The following is a 17,388-nucleotide window of genomic DNA, read 5'->3' as shown; positions in this document are numbered from 1 at the left end:
ATACTGCCTGGCCGGCCCTTCTCCCTTCGCAAGCCCACGGCGCTGGCCTCGCTCCCTGGAGGAGGGACACCTGATCCAGAATGTCAGAGCCCAGGAGGCAGCCGCGTGGTAAAGCTGGGGCACGGCCGGATGGTGGTCCCGGCAGAGACCCCGGGCAGTGCTGAGCCGGTGCCCTGGCCAGCGGCCCTCTGGCCTCTAGAGTCCTCCCTGGCTCACCCGAGCCTCAGCCAGGAGGAGCAACCTCTTGGAGAGGCTGTGGTCATCCCTGCGGGGAAAAGCTCTTCCTCCTGCTCTCCGACCCAAGCAGGGACCCCCATGGACACAGCCACCCCAGGGACACCCCAGCGCAGGCATGGAGCTAGGTGCTGCTCCTGCAGGGCTGGGACCAGAGGCACCCGCAGCCCCACAGCCTCACCTGCCCCCCCCCAGGCACACTCTGTCCCTCAGCAGGTGGGCGGGGGCGATCCTTGTCTATTCTTGTTGGGTGGGAGCTTGGGGCCTGTGGGACTGGGTGGGGTGAGTCACTGCTGGCAGGACACCCAGTTGGCAAGCAGGTCCATTGCTCCCTCTTGGGGCAGGAACTGCCGCATGGGACAAGGAGCCAGTGTCTCCTCATCTTTTTCTCCCCTGGACTTCAGCCAGGGAACCCAGCTGGTCTAGAAAGCTCCCTAGAGAGGGGACCAGGAGAGGGGGCTGGGTCTGGGCTGTCCAGGCAGGGGAGCTGCCAGGTAGAGTGGCTTCTGCTTCCTGGCTGGGCTGCCTTCCCTCTGGAAAGCTAAAGGGATCACGGGTCTGCCGCCTCTCCATCCGGCTGCAAGTATTAATTAACTGCTGTTTTCCTGGTGCCTGGAGTTGCCCAGATGAAAGTAGGGAGGCAGTGCTGAAGCCATTATCCACTCCAGGCCTGGGGGGCGGCCCCACCCACCCAGAAGACCACGGTGGGGCCCTGGCTATGGGTCCTGCAGCTTCTCAGAGGCAGTTCTCAAGCTGCACAGAACCCTGAAAAGTCAGGGCTGAACGCATCCTCGGCTAGGATCTAGTCCAACAGCCTTGCTCCATGGATGAGCAAAAGCCAAGGTGTCAAGAGCTAAAGACCTTCAGGTCCCGCTGCCTGTAGCAGCCATGTTGAGACCAGAACCCGGCCTCCTACTGCTGAGGGGATGCGCTCATCCTGCACCCCTGATGGCCCTTTGGAATAAAAGCTCCCACCCCTTTCAGAGCTGGGAAAGCCGAGGCTCAGGCAGGCTAAGGACTTGCTGTGGGTCACATAGCCAGCTGAGAGCCCAGGGCTGGTCCCTAGGCCACCGCCTCTGGGAGCAGTCTGTGTTACCTAGACCAGCAAAGGCACTCTCTTTTAAAGGCAAGGGTCCTGCCACTTTCTCTCTAGCAGCCCCCAGCCTGACATGGCCCGGGACTCTGCTCCTGTGGTCCCTGTATGCCCATGGATCACAGGGGCCAAGTTTCCATTGTGCAACCCCAGGCCTCTCTACACAAGAGGGCCACTGGCTGTCTGTGGGCCGGGGTGGGCAGGGCCAGGCCTCCTCGGGGGGGGGGGGGGTCCCTGTCGTGATGGAATTGTCAGATACTGACTGTCACCTGAGCAAGTGTGGCTGAGAGAGAGATGTCTTAGTGACTCCCAGGTTTATATAGAGAGATGGGGTCAGTGACCAGGTTGAAGGCGGAACTTCCCCTGGACGCTGTCCTGGGGCTTCTGTCCCCCGAGCTGGGCTGGTATAACTGAGCTCGGCGGAGGGACTCGGCGTGTGGCCCCCGCCCCTACCCCAGCCAACCTCCTGCCGCACTGCAGGCTCCTCTCCCCTCCTCTGCCGCTCAGCTCCGCACCCGAGAGGGATGCTCCGGTCCTGTCTGTGACCAAAGCACCTTTCATGGGCTGCCCAAGACGGGCTTCCCAGCTTGTGAATAGGAAACCCCATCAGGGCCAGAGGCATCAGGAAGGGAGACGACGGCCTTAATCCAGAACATTCCCTGGGAGTCTGACTTGTGCACCTGCCTCAGCTTTGTCTAGGACACACCCAGGCGACAGAAGCCCATTTTCAGCTTTGGACAAAAGGGCTGTGTCTGCAGCCCCTCCCATTCCCGCCTCCCTTGGCCAGCTCTCAGCTGACCCAGGAGAATGGGTTCAGGGAACCCGGGACAAGGAGTCTTGGGGGGGGGTCCATGCAGCCTCCATTTCCCACCCTCCCAAGTATCTGCTTGGGTCCCCGGCCTAGGAGAGGGTGCCTGGGGAGGCTTGTTTTTACTCCAAGGAATGGGGGAAACACACACCCTGGCCTGTGTCGCCAGGTCCAGCAAATGAAAATAGGGGACACCCTGTTTAATTTGACTTTCAGATAAACAAGTCACCTCTTAGGATAAGTATGTCCCAAACATGACATTTCAGATAAACAAGTCACCTCTTAGGATAACTATGTCCCAAACATGACTTTTCATTGTACCGTGCTTGGCTCCCACTCATGCCTATGGCTGTGTGGCTGCAGCTTGAGACTAGGAAGGAAAAAGGGCCACTCTCCTGGGTCTTTGGTGCCAGACTGACTCCTCAAGGGCAGAGTAGGCTTGGCTGGGGGGCAGGTAGAAAGGAAGTGAAGAGATCTGGACTCCTGGGTCTTTTGCAAATCTCTGGGACACGAGGTAGCGTTAAAATATTGAGATTCAAAAAAAAAAAAAAAAAAAAAACCATTCAAGGACCATCACCAACAAAAAATACCAATGCCTGGAGCTGTGATAGAAAACTCCACTGGGGAGTTCCCATGGTGGCTCGGTGATTAACGAATCCGACTAGCATCCATAAGGACGCAGGTTCGATCCCTGGCCTCGATCAGTGGGTTAAGGATCTGGCATGATGTGAGTGTGGTATAGGCTGCAGATGCAGCTTGGATCTGGTGTTGCTGTGACTGTGGTGTAGGCCAGTGGCTACAGCTCCAATTTGACCCCTAGCCTGGGAACCTCCATACATTGCAGGTGTGGCCCTAAAAAGACGGAAAAAAAAGAAAAGAGAAAGAAAACTCCATTGGGTTAGGAGTTACGAGGCCAGAGGTCTAGGGTCCCATTAATGAGCCACGTGACCCTTGTCCTCACTGGCCCTGCATGTCCTCAACATAAAACGTCAGTCTTGCTGGGGTCGAGGATTCCCTGATGTGTTTCTGAGAACTGGGATCACAGAGCTGAGTCTGTTCATCTGAGAAACAGGGCTGGACACACCCTGTCCTTGGCCCTGGCTCACTGGCTCCTCCCTTTCCAGGTCCCCAGCCAGCAGATATGGTCGGGGGAGGCCGGGAGGCTGCGGCGGCCATCGGAGAATGGACCACTGACTGGTCCAAGGTCAAGACCACTGACTTTCTTTGGGCCAGTTTTTTCTTTCCCCTTAAGCCCCCCCCCTTTTGTGTGTGTGTGTATGTGTGTGTGTGTCTGAGAGAGACTTTGTTTTATTATAGGAATCTCTATCTTCAATTTTCTTAACTTGTGAAATAAATGGTCCTAGATTACAAATAGTATGATCTATTTTTTGGCTTTTTAGGCCTACGCCCACGGCATAGGGAAGTTCCCAGGCTGGGGGTAGGGGGTCAGAGCTGCAGCTGCCAACCTACACCCCAGTCACAGCAACGCCGGATCCTTAACCCACTGAGTGAGGCCAGGGATGGAACCTGTGTCCTTATGGAGATGATGTCGGGTTTTTAACCAGCCTGTGCCACAACGGGAATGCCTATCACCTATTTTTTTTTTAATTAGAAGATTATTGCTAATACAGAATATAAGGTAAGATCATAAAGTAACATCACCTTTTTAATTTATTTTTAATTAAATTAATTAATTAATTAATTAATTTGCCTTTTTCTAGGGCCGCACCTTTGATATGGAGGTCCCAGGCTAGGGGTCTAATCAGAGCTGTAGCTGCCGGCCTACACCACAGCCACAGCAACACAGGATCCGAGACGCATGTGCGACCTACACCACAGCTTGCGGCAATGCTGGGTCCTTAAACCACTGAGCAAGGCCAGGGATCGAACCTGCGACCTCATGGTTCCTAGTCAGATTCGTTAACCACTGCGCCATGACGGGAACCCCTTTTTTTCATTTTTTTTTTTTAAACATCACCTTTTTTAAAACCATTTTTAGGACTTTCTTTTTGGAAGTGCCCACAGATCTTCTGCTTATTTAGATAATATTACACTCAATGGGGGCAGATCTTTGTTATCTGAAGTTGATGTGATTTCTGGAACCGAGACCAAAATCTGAGGAGCGAGGCTCTCAGAGCCATTTCTGGTCACCATTTCTGGTCAAAAACAGATCGTAATCACACAGAAATGGGACTGGTTTTCTTCGATGGCCCCTAAAATGACACTGGTGACAATCCTCTTTTTAAAACACATTTTAGAGGCTGCAGAAACACTTTGAGCAATGGCAGAAATGGTGCAGCCCTCCAGGGTGGCAACCAACAGCTGCTCACTTGATCTGCTGTCTGGTCCCTACTTCCGCCAACCTCACGTTCACAGGGGACGGGCCTGGCTCGGCTATGCAGCCTGGGGAAGATCTCGCGGCCGGATGATCTCCCCCTGTTCCCCCTCCCCTTAGTCCCAACCCGCTGGGTTTGGGCGCTGCCATCCTGCCCCGGTGATGTGTGCCTGGTCCCAGCATCAATTCTTCCATTCCCCGCCCCTCCCTCTGCCAAAGCCCCATGTGTGTGCCTCTCTGTGCTGTTCCCAGAGCCTCTCGGAGCTCAGTGGAGCCTCGACGTGCCCCGGCAGCTCCGGACCTGAGTCACATCTGAAGTCTCGCCAGCAGAGAAGGAGCCAGGAGGGCCGGCTGGGCCTTGGGTGCCAGGCAAGGGAGGGATTCTCACCGGTTGTCAGAAAACAGGCACAGGGCGGGTAGGGGCGGATCGGAGCTGAGCATTGAGCTAATGGATCAGAAGAAACGCTCAACACGGCCACAGTTCTCCTAAGAACCCCCGGCAGGGTTCCCCTGCAGGTCTCAGTTTCAACTCTCCATGTGCAATAGATAACCCCTCACTGCCTGTATGGTGACACCTCCCAGGTAATGTGACACATCAACCCCCAAGCCACGGCGAAGGGCACGGATGAGGACACTGATGCCCAGAGACGCCGAGAGCTTGGTCTCATGTCCCAGAGCCAGAGTGCGGCCGGCCCAGGGCTGGAACCCAAGCACCCAAGTTCTGATGGGACAAAGGGACCTTGGGGAGACTGCACCGCCAGCACATGACTCGTTCTGACTCTGGCCCAGCCCAGGGATCTGCCCTCCCTGCGTCTCCTAATCCCTTTCATGCCATCACTGTCATTCTCTCAGTGTCTGGTGGTCATGAGTCCTCTTACTCACACCTCTGCCTGATCTGCCAGCTTGCTGGGCTCAGTCAACTGCCCTTATCAGTTATCAGCACAAAGGGTATCAATGGATAGCAAGAAAAAGACAGGGAAGTAAATTTGCAGCAAACCTAGTGAAGTCTCCCCTTTAGTCTGACCTGTGACAGGCAAGAAAGACACCTCCTCCAAGATCAGCCCCAAAAGGAACTTTGACGGGAAAGATTCGAGCAGATGACAGAGAGCGCCTAACTCAGAAACCCACCCGTCTCTCTGTGGCCGGGGACCCGAGCCATCAGCGCGACATCCCTGAGCAACGCAGACTCTGAGCCAAAACTGCTGGAACCCAAGCCCCGCACAGACGGAGCCCAGAGTCTCACGGAGAAGCAGCCTCTCTCCCACAGGCCTCAAGGGACTCACAGGAGAATTCCCAGAACCACACAGGCTTGTGTTGAAATCGGCAAGAATAAAGGGGCAGAATTTGCAGACTGGGGGAAAACCTGGGCGTCACCTAGCCCTAACTCCCCGGATTTAGAGTAGAAAACTCCTGCAAGGACTTGTACGCTTAAACCAGAGCATCTGCCCCAGGGCTTGGCGCAGAGTTAGGGCTAAAGGAATATTTGTTCAGTAATGGATGGAGGAGCACAGAGGGTTCAGCTTACACAGGGCTGAAAGGGTCTGGAGTAGTCTCTCTGCATGCTAATTTATTAAAATTCTTAAGAATGATTATAATCAGGGTTTTCATGCACCTTATTTAATCCTGACAAACCACCCCAAGAGGCAAACTTTGTTCTACCCACTTTTTTTTTTTTTTTTTGTATTTTCTAGGGCCACTCCCGTGTCACATGGAGGTTCCCAGGCTAGGGGTTCAATTGGAGCTGTAGCCACTGGCCTATGCCACAACCACAGCAACACCAGATCCGAGCTGCGTCTGCAACCCACACCACAGCTCACGGCAACGCCGGATTGTTGGCCCACTGAGCAAGGCCAGGGATCGAACCCGCAACCTCATGGCTCCCAGCCAGACTTGTCAACCACTGCGCCATGACGGGAACTCCTCTATCCACTTTATATGTGGGGAAACTTAAACTAGGGTGTCCCTAACCCAAGGCCACACGCTCAGTGGGTTGCAGGGCTAGAATCTGGATGCAGGTTTATCCAGCTTACACTCTTGAGCCACCCTCCACTTGGGGACACACTCCTTTTTTTTTTTTTTTTTTTTTTGTCTTTTTTTGTCTTTTTAGGGCCACTCCTGCAGCATATGGAGGTTCTCAGGCTAGGGGTTGAATCGGAGCTGTAGCTGCCAGCCTATGCCAGAGCCACAGCAACGTGGGATCCGAGCCATGTCTGCGACCTACACCACAGCTCATGGCAATGTCGGATCCTTAACCCACTAAGCAAGGCCAGGGACCGAACCTGCAACCGCATGGTTCCTAGTCGGATTCGCTAACCGCTGAGCCACAACGGGAACTCGGGGACACACTCCTTATTCAGGGCCCAGCAGTGGCCACCCCTCCTGGCCTCAGGGGGCCTGTAGAGCCCCCTCCTTGGTTGTCAGCACGTAACTGAGGAGTGGGGTCCCTTTAGGATTTTTCTGGACACATCTAAATATATCCACACCTGGACAGCAAGAATTCAAATGGCTTTCAGATCCATGATCAAATCAGACATATTGGGAAATGGACTCTTTTTCTGGCCACTCCCGTGGCATGCAGAAGTTCCCAGGCCAGGGTTCGAACCCACGCCACAGCTGCAACCGGAGCCTATGCAGTGACAATGACGGATCCTTAACCCACTAAGCCACCAGGGAACTCCTATGGACTTAACAAGAAATGCCCTTTTCTTTACGCTTTATCTAAAATGTTCTCATTTGAGACATTCAGAAACGTCCAGTCGGTGCAGACAGGAGGCTACAGTCGGAGCCAGCTCATAATGGCCAAGCAGATGGACCTGGTCAGAGATGGGGGGCTCACCTCCTGATAGAAGCAGCCCTTCCCACCCTGCCCCACTTTCTCAGTGAGCAGGACGCCTTTCTCCCGCAAGGACCCTAAACCAAGCCCGCAGACCTTCCAGGAAGCGGCCCTTACCGGATAGCCCCACGAGCCGTTGCCCGCCTGGAACTTGGTGTAGTAGCTGCCCCGACTGGCGGTCCCGTAGTTGTTGTAATTGTCGGCCAGGCCATCGTACAAGGAACCTTGGGGACAAGGACAGGGGTTAGGACAGGGATGCACGCTCTGCACCAGCCCCCCTCCCCGGAGCAGTCCCACTGCACCCAGGCGCCCACACTGCGGAGACCAGGTCTGCCCTTGGAGGAAGACGAGGACAAGGCACCTGCCCTCTGCTCATGTCACCCTTGCTCTTCTGGCCTCCTCCAGGCGGCTGCAGGGTCAGCTCTGAGGGGCCTGGCTGACCCCTTCCTAAGAGTCTACCCTGCTTCCCCGGGTGGGGCTGACACCTACAGGTCAGGAGTTGGCCTGGAGGGCTTTGGACCACCGCCGTCCTGTTCCAGGGGATCACGACGCCGTGCTCCACGAGGATAAGCTTCCCACTTGGGGAAGACAGGCAGGAGCTCAGCATGCCAGGTCCAGGCCCAGGTCAGGGCCACAGGGCAGCAGCGGGGAACTGGAGCCAGAGCGAGTCGGGACGCTGGTTTCCAGTGCAAGCCTCCACCCCCCCCACCCCCCCGTGACGAGGGGACCTTCCGCCCCTCCTTCATCTCCCAGATGCTCCAGCTGCTGAAGGGGGAGCAGGCATCAACCTCAAAGGCCCAGCGAGGGCTAATTACTGTTTTCCCAGGGCTTGGGGGCCCCCAAATGACAGGGTCTCAGGGAGGACAGAGTGTCATTATTAGGGGCAAAGTGGCTTTGGATCATGGCAAGAGCCTGGATGTTGGGCTCCTTCACCAGATGGCAGGGGAGCCCTGAAGGGCACCTGGACACCACGGAGCTGGTCTGCCCACGGTCCTGCTGCCCGTGAAGCGTGACTGACAGCGACCTGCCCACGGCTCTGCTCACTCACGCCCCTGGCTGCGTCTACCTTCCCTCCTGGCCATGGCCATTGCACGGCCAAGCTTAAAAACTCCACCCAAACTCCACCCAAGGGGCTGTCCTGCTGCCCGAACCACAGGTCACATCCCTCCTGCTGTCTCATTTCCTAGACCAGGAACCACACCAGGGACAAACCACTGCTCTGTGGCCTGGGCGTCCTCTTATTAAATGATGCGCTCTAGGAAGTGGATCCAGCATTGCGGAGGGTGTGAGCTGATCCCACCCGGCTGTTAGCCCCTCCACATCTGCCAGCTCAGCGATGCCGGTGGAGGGGCAGGGGGGACCAAAGCATCTGGGCCAGGGGGAGAAGGCGAGGGGGGCGCGGGGGCAGCTTTGGAACGTGAGTGGTCCCTGCCTGGGGCCACCTCCTTTGTCCAGAGCCAGGTGACCCCCCCACACACAGCTCCTAGGAGGGGCCACTGCCCCATTCCCCAGGCCCAAGCCATGGAGGGTCACCTGGACACTGGGGCTATCAGCTGCAGCAGGGACAACCTGTCCCGGGAGCCTGGAGGTGTCAACACCGGTCCTGGCCCTGGGCCTCTGCTTGTAGGAACAAGAGGCCAGCCTCTCCATACCCAAAGTCCCTCTCTATACCCAAAGCGACATGTGCCAGATGGCATTCAGGGGAGCCTGACCTCTATTCTCTAGGGCCAGGGTTCAGCTTGCAAGTTCGGGCATCAAAGGCTATGTCCCTTCCTCCTCTGCTGCCAGCCCCCAGGTTCTCCCAGAAGGGTCCCCACCCCGGAAAGCCCAGGCCTGACTCCCTGAGTCCCTGACTTCCTGTGAGCCTCTCCCTTTCTCCAGAAGCCCCCTCTGGAAGGGCTGCCTTTGTCAAGAGGAATCTGGGGGCGATCTTGGGGGCCTGGACGCCCAGAACTAGCTCTGACCCAGGTACCGGCTGCAGCCAGGACCGCAGGCAGCAACAACTAGGGTGTGGTCCACTTCCCTCCATCCAGCCCACTTCTGCCATCCCCCCCACACACCTGGGGTGGGGCAGGTTGGGGTTGCTGGGGCAGGAATCTCTCACCCAGGGGCAGGGGTGGGTCAGCCAGCTGCTCTGGATGGAACATCTGGGGCAGTGACAGACAGAGTTCTAGGACAGGGTCCCACGGGGCCCCCCCACTCAGGAGGGGGTCTGTCGGCAGTGATGCCACCAGTCATTGCCCTCTAGGTTGCCAGACGAGGCATCTCCTTCCCTGCCCCCACCTGCCCGCCTCCTCCTCGTGCTACACATATGGCAGGAGGGAGTTCTCTGCTGTGGAGGCAGATGACCTCTGAAATATCCTATCATCAAGGCCAGCCCCTCTGACCCAGGGGGGCCTGCAGTGTTGACAGGTGTGGGCTGTCACTCTCACTTCTGGTTGGGCCAAGGACTCCAGGCCCTTCCAGGAAGTTCCTGAAGGCACCACCCCTAAGATCATCTGCAACTCGGGGTCAGACCACCTGACTCCCACCTATAGCTGCTTGGCTTGGCCTCCTTGTGACAATGAGGCTGCCATCACACCAGCCAGCACGGCTTCTCCAGCAGAAGGCAGCTGCCCTTGGGCCCAGGTTTGGAGGGAGGGGAGTCCAGAGACCTTACACACTGGAAGTGTGCCGGAGACCCAAAGGGGTGCAGGTGGGGGCAGGTGCTTCTCCCACAGCAGAAGCGAGGTTTCCTCTCCTGACCTGGTTGGTGGGTCTGCTTGGTAAGCACTATCCTCTGAAAGTCAAGTTCAGCAGCAAGAACTCCTCCTCACTGAGAGTGATGGGGCGGCTCTGATGGCTTCTCCACGAGCCCCTCCACCTCTCTGACCTCAGTCCGAGAAGCCTTTCCTGATCATCCCCACCTGGCCCCTGTACCCTGGCCCTCAATGATGACGGTGCCCTGGTGCCTGGAGGCTCTGGGTCCCCATCACTGCATCATGGGGCTGGGATCTCTGACTCCACTCAGCCAGGCCCCCATTCCCACCCAGTCTTTGGTGGGTGGGTGGCTGCGGAGAGAGGAGCTAGGACTCCCCAGCCTACCCCCTTGGGGAGGATTCTCGGTAGGGGAGGGGAGAGGACCCCGGCACCAGCTCGACTCACAGTCATCCCGCTCTTCTCTTTGGAAGGCCCACGAGCAGGAGCTAAGAGGGCAGTCTCTCCATGAAGTTGATGTGTGTCCTGCCAGGAGGCACCTGCCCTCACGGAAGCCCGGGGTCAGAGAGCAAAGGTCTGCCTCCTGGGCAGCTGGTGCGCTGCCCATGCGCAGCAGCATCCGGTCACATCAGGGCTCCAGGGAGAGCAGCCACCTCAGGAATCGACCACAAAGCCGCTGGCGCCCCAGGGCCCCATTCCTTTGAGCTCCCCCCTGTGTCCTGGGCCAGTGCAGGGGGCTTTGAACATGGAGGCCCCTCCTTTGTCAGGACACTGGCCAGGAGCCCTGGCCCATGACTCACCCTCTTCACCCCCAGGGTCCCAATTGCGTCACACCCACCACACCTGAAACATTCCTTCTCTCCTTCTCAGCCAGGCCTCTCCCTGCGCCCAAACCCAGCACAAAACCAGCTTTCCAGCTTCCCCTCGCCATGACCACCCCCCCACACACACACACCCACCCTAAACCCTAAACCCTCCAGCGGAGCTGTGTCAGTGCTCAGCCCACCGGCTCTAGTCACTCAATGCCGAAATTCTAGGCATGTGTGTGTGGGGGGCGGGGGTGGTTCCCCTACCCCAATCCCAAGACCTATGGACACTGGCCAGCCTGGCCGACAGGCTGCCCAGGGCAGAGATCATCTGAAACATCTGTCCCCCACCCCAGCCTCCCCCACAACTGTCCCTTGCAAGTTACAGGCCCTCAGAGAGGTGTGTCTGTGAGTCTGGCCCATGTCTCCGCTGGCTTCTGCAGCTACATCTGCTCCTCAGCACAAAAAACTTGAGAAAGGGAGCCCACTATGTTTTGGCCTTGAAAATGCCTTGACTTCACCCCCTGAAGTCCCTCCAGATTGCCCAGGAGGGCTAGGCCCACAGCAAGAAGAACTTAAGTGAGACAATAAGAAGAACTGTCAGAAGACACTTCTGAGACCAGCTCCCCTGCCATGTTCAAGTGGGCAGGAGGGGTGCCTGCAGGACAGTCCAGCCTCCAGATGTCTCCCATGCCCCCTGCCTAGGCCAGCGGGGAGTTCGTGGACACGCTGGCCTGTCGCGGACCAGAGGACTTCAGCTCAACCCGACCGGGCCCTCTGGTGCCATTCCCTCCCCTTTCTGGGCACATGTAACAGAGCAGAAACACCAAAGCAAACTGGATCACCCTGGCCCTGTCCTCTCCTGTCCCTCACCAGCACACGTGACTCCTTTGCGCCCAGCTGGGGCAGGTTCAAACCCAACTCTGCCCAAATCCTGCCTCTCTTTCTGACAATCTGTGCATAGCCACCACTAAACCTAAGAATTGGGCCAAGGGTAGGGGCACCCTGGGGACAGGACTGGCACAGGGGTAGAGCCAGCACCGGACTCCAGAATAAAAACTTGTCACTAGCAACTGCCACACTAGATATCTGTCCATCCGTGTGTGTGCGCATGTGATGGGGTCGGTCCCCATGTCGGGTCCCTGTGCCATGAGGATGGGGGTGAGAACAGCAATGTTTGAACTTTGCTGTACATCGAAATGGCCTGGGGGCTTTTAAGAGTCCACTGCCCACGCTGTCCCCATACTAACTAAACCAGAATCTCTGAGGGCGGGACCCATGCCCCGTAGCTGCGTTCTTGAAAATTCACAGATGATTCCAATGGGTAGCCACGTCAGAGAACAGGGCACTTGGGGGTGTTTTTGGTGATTTGACGCTTGCCAGAGGGAAGCTGTGAGGGGTACACCTTGAGGAGAGGAGGCTTTCCCCAGCTGCAGGTCTGCGGAGGCAGCGCCTTATACAAGCTATTTCCACTGATCTAATCCTACCTCTTAGCGCAGAGACCCAGAGAGAGGCAGCAACTTGCCCAAGATCACACAGTTGGCAGTAGATCCACGGAGAACTAAGCCTCCTGACAGTGGCAGGATTCCTGACGCAGCACAAGCTGCACAATGGGGCGTGTGTGTGTGCGCGCGCACGCGCACAAGTACACATGTGTGCACAGGTGTGGTTATACGTGTGCCCACGTGTGTGCATGTATCCTGTGTGCCCACAAAGCCCTGCATGTGACGCTGTCTTCCACAGAAACATTCTTTCATTTTGTTCAAACATCACCCACCTTCTAAGGTCACACCCTAAGGCAGATTTCTAAACCTAGAACCACCGCTTATAAATATTGATATTTACAAGTTGGTGTGTGCGGAGACAAATTGGTTTGGTTTTGTTTGTTTTTCAGTCCCTGCCGAGATGCGGAGCAAAGGAGCAGGATCCAGGGGAACAGTGGTTGCAGGGAAACATGCCAGGATACATGGCATTTCTGCACGTGTTGTAACAAGCTGATGGAAATTCTGGCTCAAACCTCAGCTCCGAGCCAAGAGGCATTGTATAGAAACAAGAGCTGGTTCACTTGAAGTTTAATTAGTGTGTTTCACTGCTGGGACAGGCAAAAGCACAGAGCCCTTTCCCACCTCCCGTCTCAGCTTTGGTCCCGGGGAAATAACCCCAGAAGTGGTGCGTGTTCCAGGCTGCGGTCAGGACGAGGCACCTTCCAACAGGAGAGAGAACAGCGCGTCCCGGGGCGGAGGTGCACACACAGACACACATGCAAAAAGCTGCCCAGGAGGGGCCCTAAGGCGGCGGGTCCTCTCTCCCCAGGGGCCCCCCAGGAGGGCTCAGGCCGTGCTTAGCAGGTCCCTGCCCCTCAGGTGGGAAGTGGCGCTTCTGAGAAGCATGGGGACGCGGGCAGTGTGACAGTGAGCTAGGGGGTCCCTGGAGCACGGTGATGCAGCAGTATGCAGAAGGAAGGAAGCTGATTCCATGGAGCCTCGTGGGGGTGTGTGGGTGTGGGTGTGGGTGTGTGTATATGTATGTGTGTTCGCGGTGGCGGCAGTGGGTTTGGACTGGGATCAGATGAAATTGGGACTAAGCTTTAGGAGGAGAATCCAAGGGGACGCATAAAGAACGTGAGTGTGTAAGTGTCGGGTCCCGTTCCCCCTGCCCAGCCAGGCCTGATGCCAGTGTGCCAGCCCTCCCCAACCCCCGCCCCACAGTTCCCCTGTTCTGACTCCCCACTCGGGGGGGTGTCAGGGTTTCCCAGCCCCCTCCTCCAGCTGGGCAGCCTTGTCCCCTGGATTGTTGCACCTGCCCACCCTCGCCCCCCCCCACCCCCGCCCCCTCCCACCCCCGCCAGACCTCAGGATGTGCAGGCAGCAGTGCTTAGGGGCCACCTCAGGGAAAGGGAGTCCACCGGTCCCCAGCAGCTCCTCCTCCCTGGGGATGGCCTGACAGGGTGGGGCATCTTCCTCGGGCCGTGTTTCAGGGAGGGCACGGGCAGAGACGGGCGCTGGTGCCAGGCCCCTTCCACAGGGACCCTTCCTCGAGCCCTCGGTGGCTCAAGGCCATCTAGCAGGATGAAGACAGCCCCTATGGAGACACCACTGAGCGGAAGCCACTCCTACTGCCGGGACCTAGGGCGATCCCCTCCCGACCTCCATGGGCTACAAGGGGGGCAGGTCCTCTGCAGGCAAGGAGGGGGCAGCTGACTTTCTTCAGGGCAGGGACCCAGGAGAATCAGAGCCCAGAGAACCCCCTCCTCTAAGGAATCTGAGGGAGAGTTGGAGCCCGTCCGGGTGCGAGGGGAATGGCTTGCAGTGTCGTCTGTCCACCGCTGCCAATTCAGCCTCCCGGGAAGCAGAGCAGACTCACAATGAAACCAAGACACCAAGACAAAGGGGGACGGAAGCTTGGAGAGGTGTCCCAGAGCAAGCAGGGGATGCTGGCAAAGAGGAGGGGAGCCTGATGAAGACAAAGCCAGATAAACCAGAAACACCAGCTCCAGGTGGCCCAGCTGCCTTTCCCAGATACGATGATGCTGCTCCCTCCGCCGCCGCCGCCGCCGCCGGGGGAGGCTGGCCGGAGTCAAGGGTGGAGGGGACACGCCTACAGGGCCAGTCCTCTGAGAGGTCAGCATCGCCACCTGCCGACGCCCCCGACAGACTTTGGGATGGGAGAGTGGAGAGAAGAGGGATGGACGCCGGCCACAAAAAGCAAGTCCAGGGGCAGAGCACTCCATGGCAGGTGCTTAGCCAGTGCCCCATCGGTGGGAAGAAGGGGCATTTCAGGCATTGGATGGTTCTGAGACTTTTCTGGAGCTGTGAGCCCCCAGCTCAGGCCACAGACAGAGCAAAGGTAGCATGGGGACCTGTGAGCCTTGCACAGGGGAGTGGGGATGCTGGCTTGAGCTGTGGCTGGGCTGTGGCCAGAAATGTGGACACTTTGTTTCCCAAATCTGCTTTGCCCAGAAAAGGTTGGAAGCAGCTACCAAGGCACTGAAGAAAGGGGCAGGAAGCAAGTGCTTTGAAGGCTGGGACCCTGGGTGGGAAGTTGGCATGAGGGGAACCCGGGGCCCAGACCAGGGCAAGGGACACAGGGCCACGCAAGCTTTGGGGTGGGATGCAGGAATCCTCAGCCTGCCGCGTTCTCTCCTGCAGCTCTGCACGGGGGTGCCACCCAGGGATCAGAGAGAGACAGAGGGGACAGAAGTAGAAGTGGAGCTGGGGTGACTGTGTGAGCGGGAGAACAGCATCCATCCTCTTTGTCTCTGCCTCCTAACTACACCCATTCTCCCCTGACCAGCACACTCTATAAATAAATCTTTTTTCTGCTTTTTTTTTTTTTTTTTTTTAGAGTCACACCCCCAGGCTAGGGATCCAATCAGAGCTACAGCTGCCAGCCTACCCCACAGCCACAGCCACGCAGGATCCAAGCCGTGTCTGCAACCTACACCACAGCTCACGGCAACACCAGATCCTTAACCCACTGAGCGGGGCCAGGGATTGAACCCACAATCTCATGGCTCCTAGTCAGATTTGCTTCTGCTGCACCACAATGGGAATACTCTCTCTCTCTTTTTTTTCTTTTCTTTTCTTTCTTTTTTTTTTTTTTTTTTTAATAAATCTTGGTTGCCCTGTGCTGGTTTGCAGTCTATAGATTCTTTAAGAGCATTTAACTAATTTTAACTATCGAAATAAATAGAAGGTTCACTGATTTGTGTGTAATTCTTACTGGAAACACTTTTATTAAAGTATTGGTCTAGAAATGCTTCACAGATGCCCGCCAGGTATCATACCTCCTCCTGGAGTTTCAGGGGTCCCACCCCCTTCCCCCTGGCTGCCCCAGTGGGGCGACCTTACCCATGGTCAGGAGGGGGCTGGCCAGGGCAGCACCTGGATGGGACAAGTGCCCACCACGAGGGCGGGGAGATTCCCAACCTTGCTAACCTCACCCCCTACTCGCTCCCTAACACACTTGCTTCTAGTCAAGCTGCATGGGGCAGAGCCACTCCCTTGGGAAGGAAGGCATCCTAGACCCCTTCCAGGCCTCAGTCCCCGCGATCCGCCATGGCCTGGGATGACCTTGGAATCACCCTTGCCCTTTCCAGTTGTGAGGCTTCCGCTAACCAGCCGCAAAGTTACAGGGGCTTGTGGGTGCCTTGAGCCACCTCCCAGGCCACAGCGCCCCTCCTAGGCCCAACTTGCGACTCTAGGCAAGATGGGACGGGGGCGGGGGCACACACGACAGGCAGCCCCATAGAACAGGGTGCGGGGGCTGTTCCCCAGAGCAGGTTGGGGAAGAGAAAGCCATGGGACCAAGAACGTTCCAATTGTGTCTCTCGGTAAGCCCGCCCTCGCGCTCGCCAGCGCGCCATTGAGCAGAGCGTTCCGGCCCCGGGGGCGCGCGCCCCTTGCCCGCCACCCGCCAGGCGCTCTGGGAAGAAGCGCAGGGCCGCGCGGGCATCCAGCCTTTACCTCGGTTGGAGTGGCTCAGGGTGGACGACTGGGACGACTTGGATTTCTGCCTCCTGACGGTCATCATCACCTGCTCTTGCACGCGCTGCCGGCCCGACGTACCGGTCTTCATCTTCTGGTCGGACGGCAGAGCCAGCGTCGAGTTGTCCTGATCCTGGAAGCATTCGTAGGCCAAGGCGGTCTTGAGCGGAGAGTGGTTCATGGTGGTGCGGGGCGTGGGGCGTGGGCCTGGAGAGCCAAGCGGTGCTGCGTGAGGAGCGGGGCGCGCAAGGTGCGGGGCGGCGGCGGGACCGGGCTCTTCTCGCGCTCAGCGACTCACTGTGCCCATAGAGCAATGATCCGCGCGCGTCAGGGCTCCGGTTGCTGCTCCCGGCGCCTCCACCCCGGTCTGTCCCTGCTCAGGCACTGGCGGGCCCGCCCTCCGCCCGACTGGATATACCGCCCCGCCCCGCGCCGCCCCCTCCACGCCGGCGCGCTCCATCCGAGCCGCCCCGGGCGCTGCGCTGCGCTGCACAGCGGGCCGGGCGCTCTCGGGGGCAGGGCTTCGGAGGCCGGGTGGACCGCTGGCGGCTTCCCGCGCTCTCTTCCTTTCTCCCCCTTCCCTCTCCCCACGACCTGCGGGAGGTGAGGCTCCCGGGAGCCACCCTCCTTCCTGGTCCTGGGCGCTCAGGGCTAAATTAAGTCCTAGACTTCTCTCTAGGAAAACGGGGTCCTTCTCCACTGGGCCCCGTTCACGGCTAGAGGCCCATCGCCCTCTGTCCCGAGGTCTGGGCAGAGAGCGCAGCCCCCTGTCCCACGCTCAACTCTAAGGCAGCTTCCAACCTGCAGGAAGTGGGTGGGGGCGTGTGGGCCGGGGCCAGGAGACTTGAGATGCAAAACCACAGCCTTGCCATCTCCAGCAGGGGCTTGCTGGGGAAACACCATGTAAGCAGGGGCCGGCTCTGAAATTCCAGACTTAGCTCCGAAAATGGAGGCCTGGCACATCTTAAGGGTGAAAAAAAAAAAAAAAAAAAAAAAAAAAGTTTTAATGGGAGTTCCCTTCGTAGCTCAGCGGTTAATGAATCTGACTAGGATCCACGAGGATGCAGTTCGATCCCTGGATCCATGAGGATGTGGG

General features: G+C 57.7%; 1 protein-coding gene across 1 annotated transcript in view; it reads right to left on the bottom strand.

Moving 5' to 3' along the window:
* PKP1 (plakophilin 1) overlaps positions 1–16,662 on the bottom strand; it is a 46,064-nt gene extending 29,402 nt beyond the window's left edge. Inside the window, exons 1-3 of the mRNA XM_021064508.1 lie at positions 16,591–16,662; positions 16,272–16,499; positions 7,421–7,527 (exon numbers count right to left, since the gene is read on the bottom strand). Of these exons, the coding sequence (XP_020920167.1) occupies positions 7,421–7,527; positions 16,272–16,473 (309 nt within the window). The 5' untranslated portion in view covers positions 16,474–16,499; positions 16,591–16,662. The remainder of the gene's footprint in view (positions 1–7,420; positions 7,528–16,271; positions 16,500–16,590) is intronic.

The sequence above is a fragment of the Sus scrofa genome, chromosome 10, assembly GCF_000003025.6.
Source record: "Sus scrofa isolate TJ Tabasco breed Duroc chromosome 10, Sscrofa11.1, whole genome shotgun sequence".
NCBI lineage: Eukaryota > Metazoa > Chordata > Mammalia > Artiodactyla > Suidae > Sus > Sus scrofa.
This window is presented reverse-complemented; position numbering and strand designations above follow the sequence as displayed.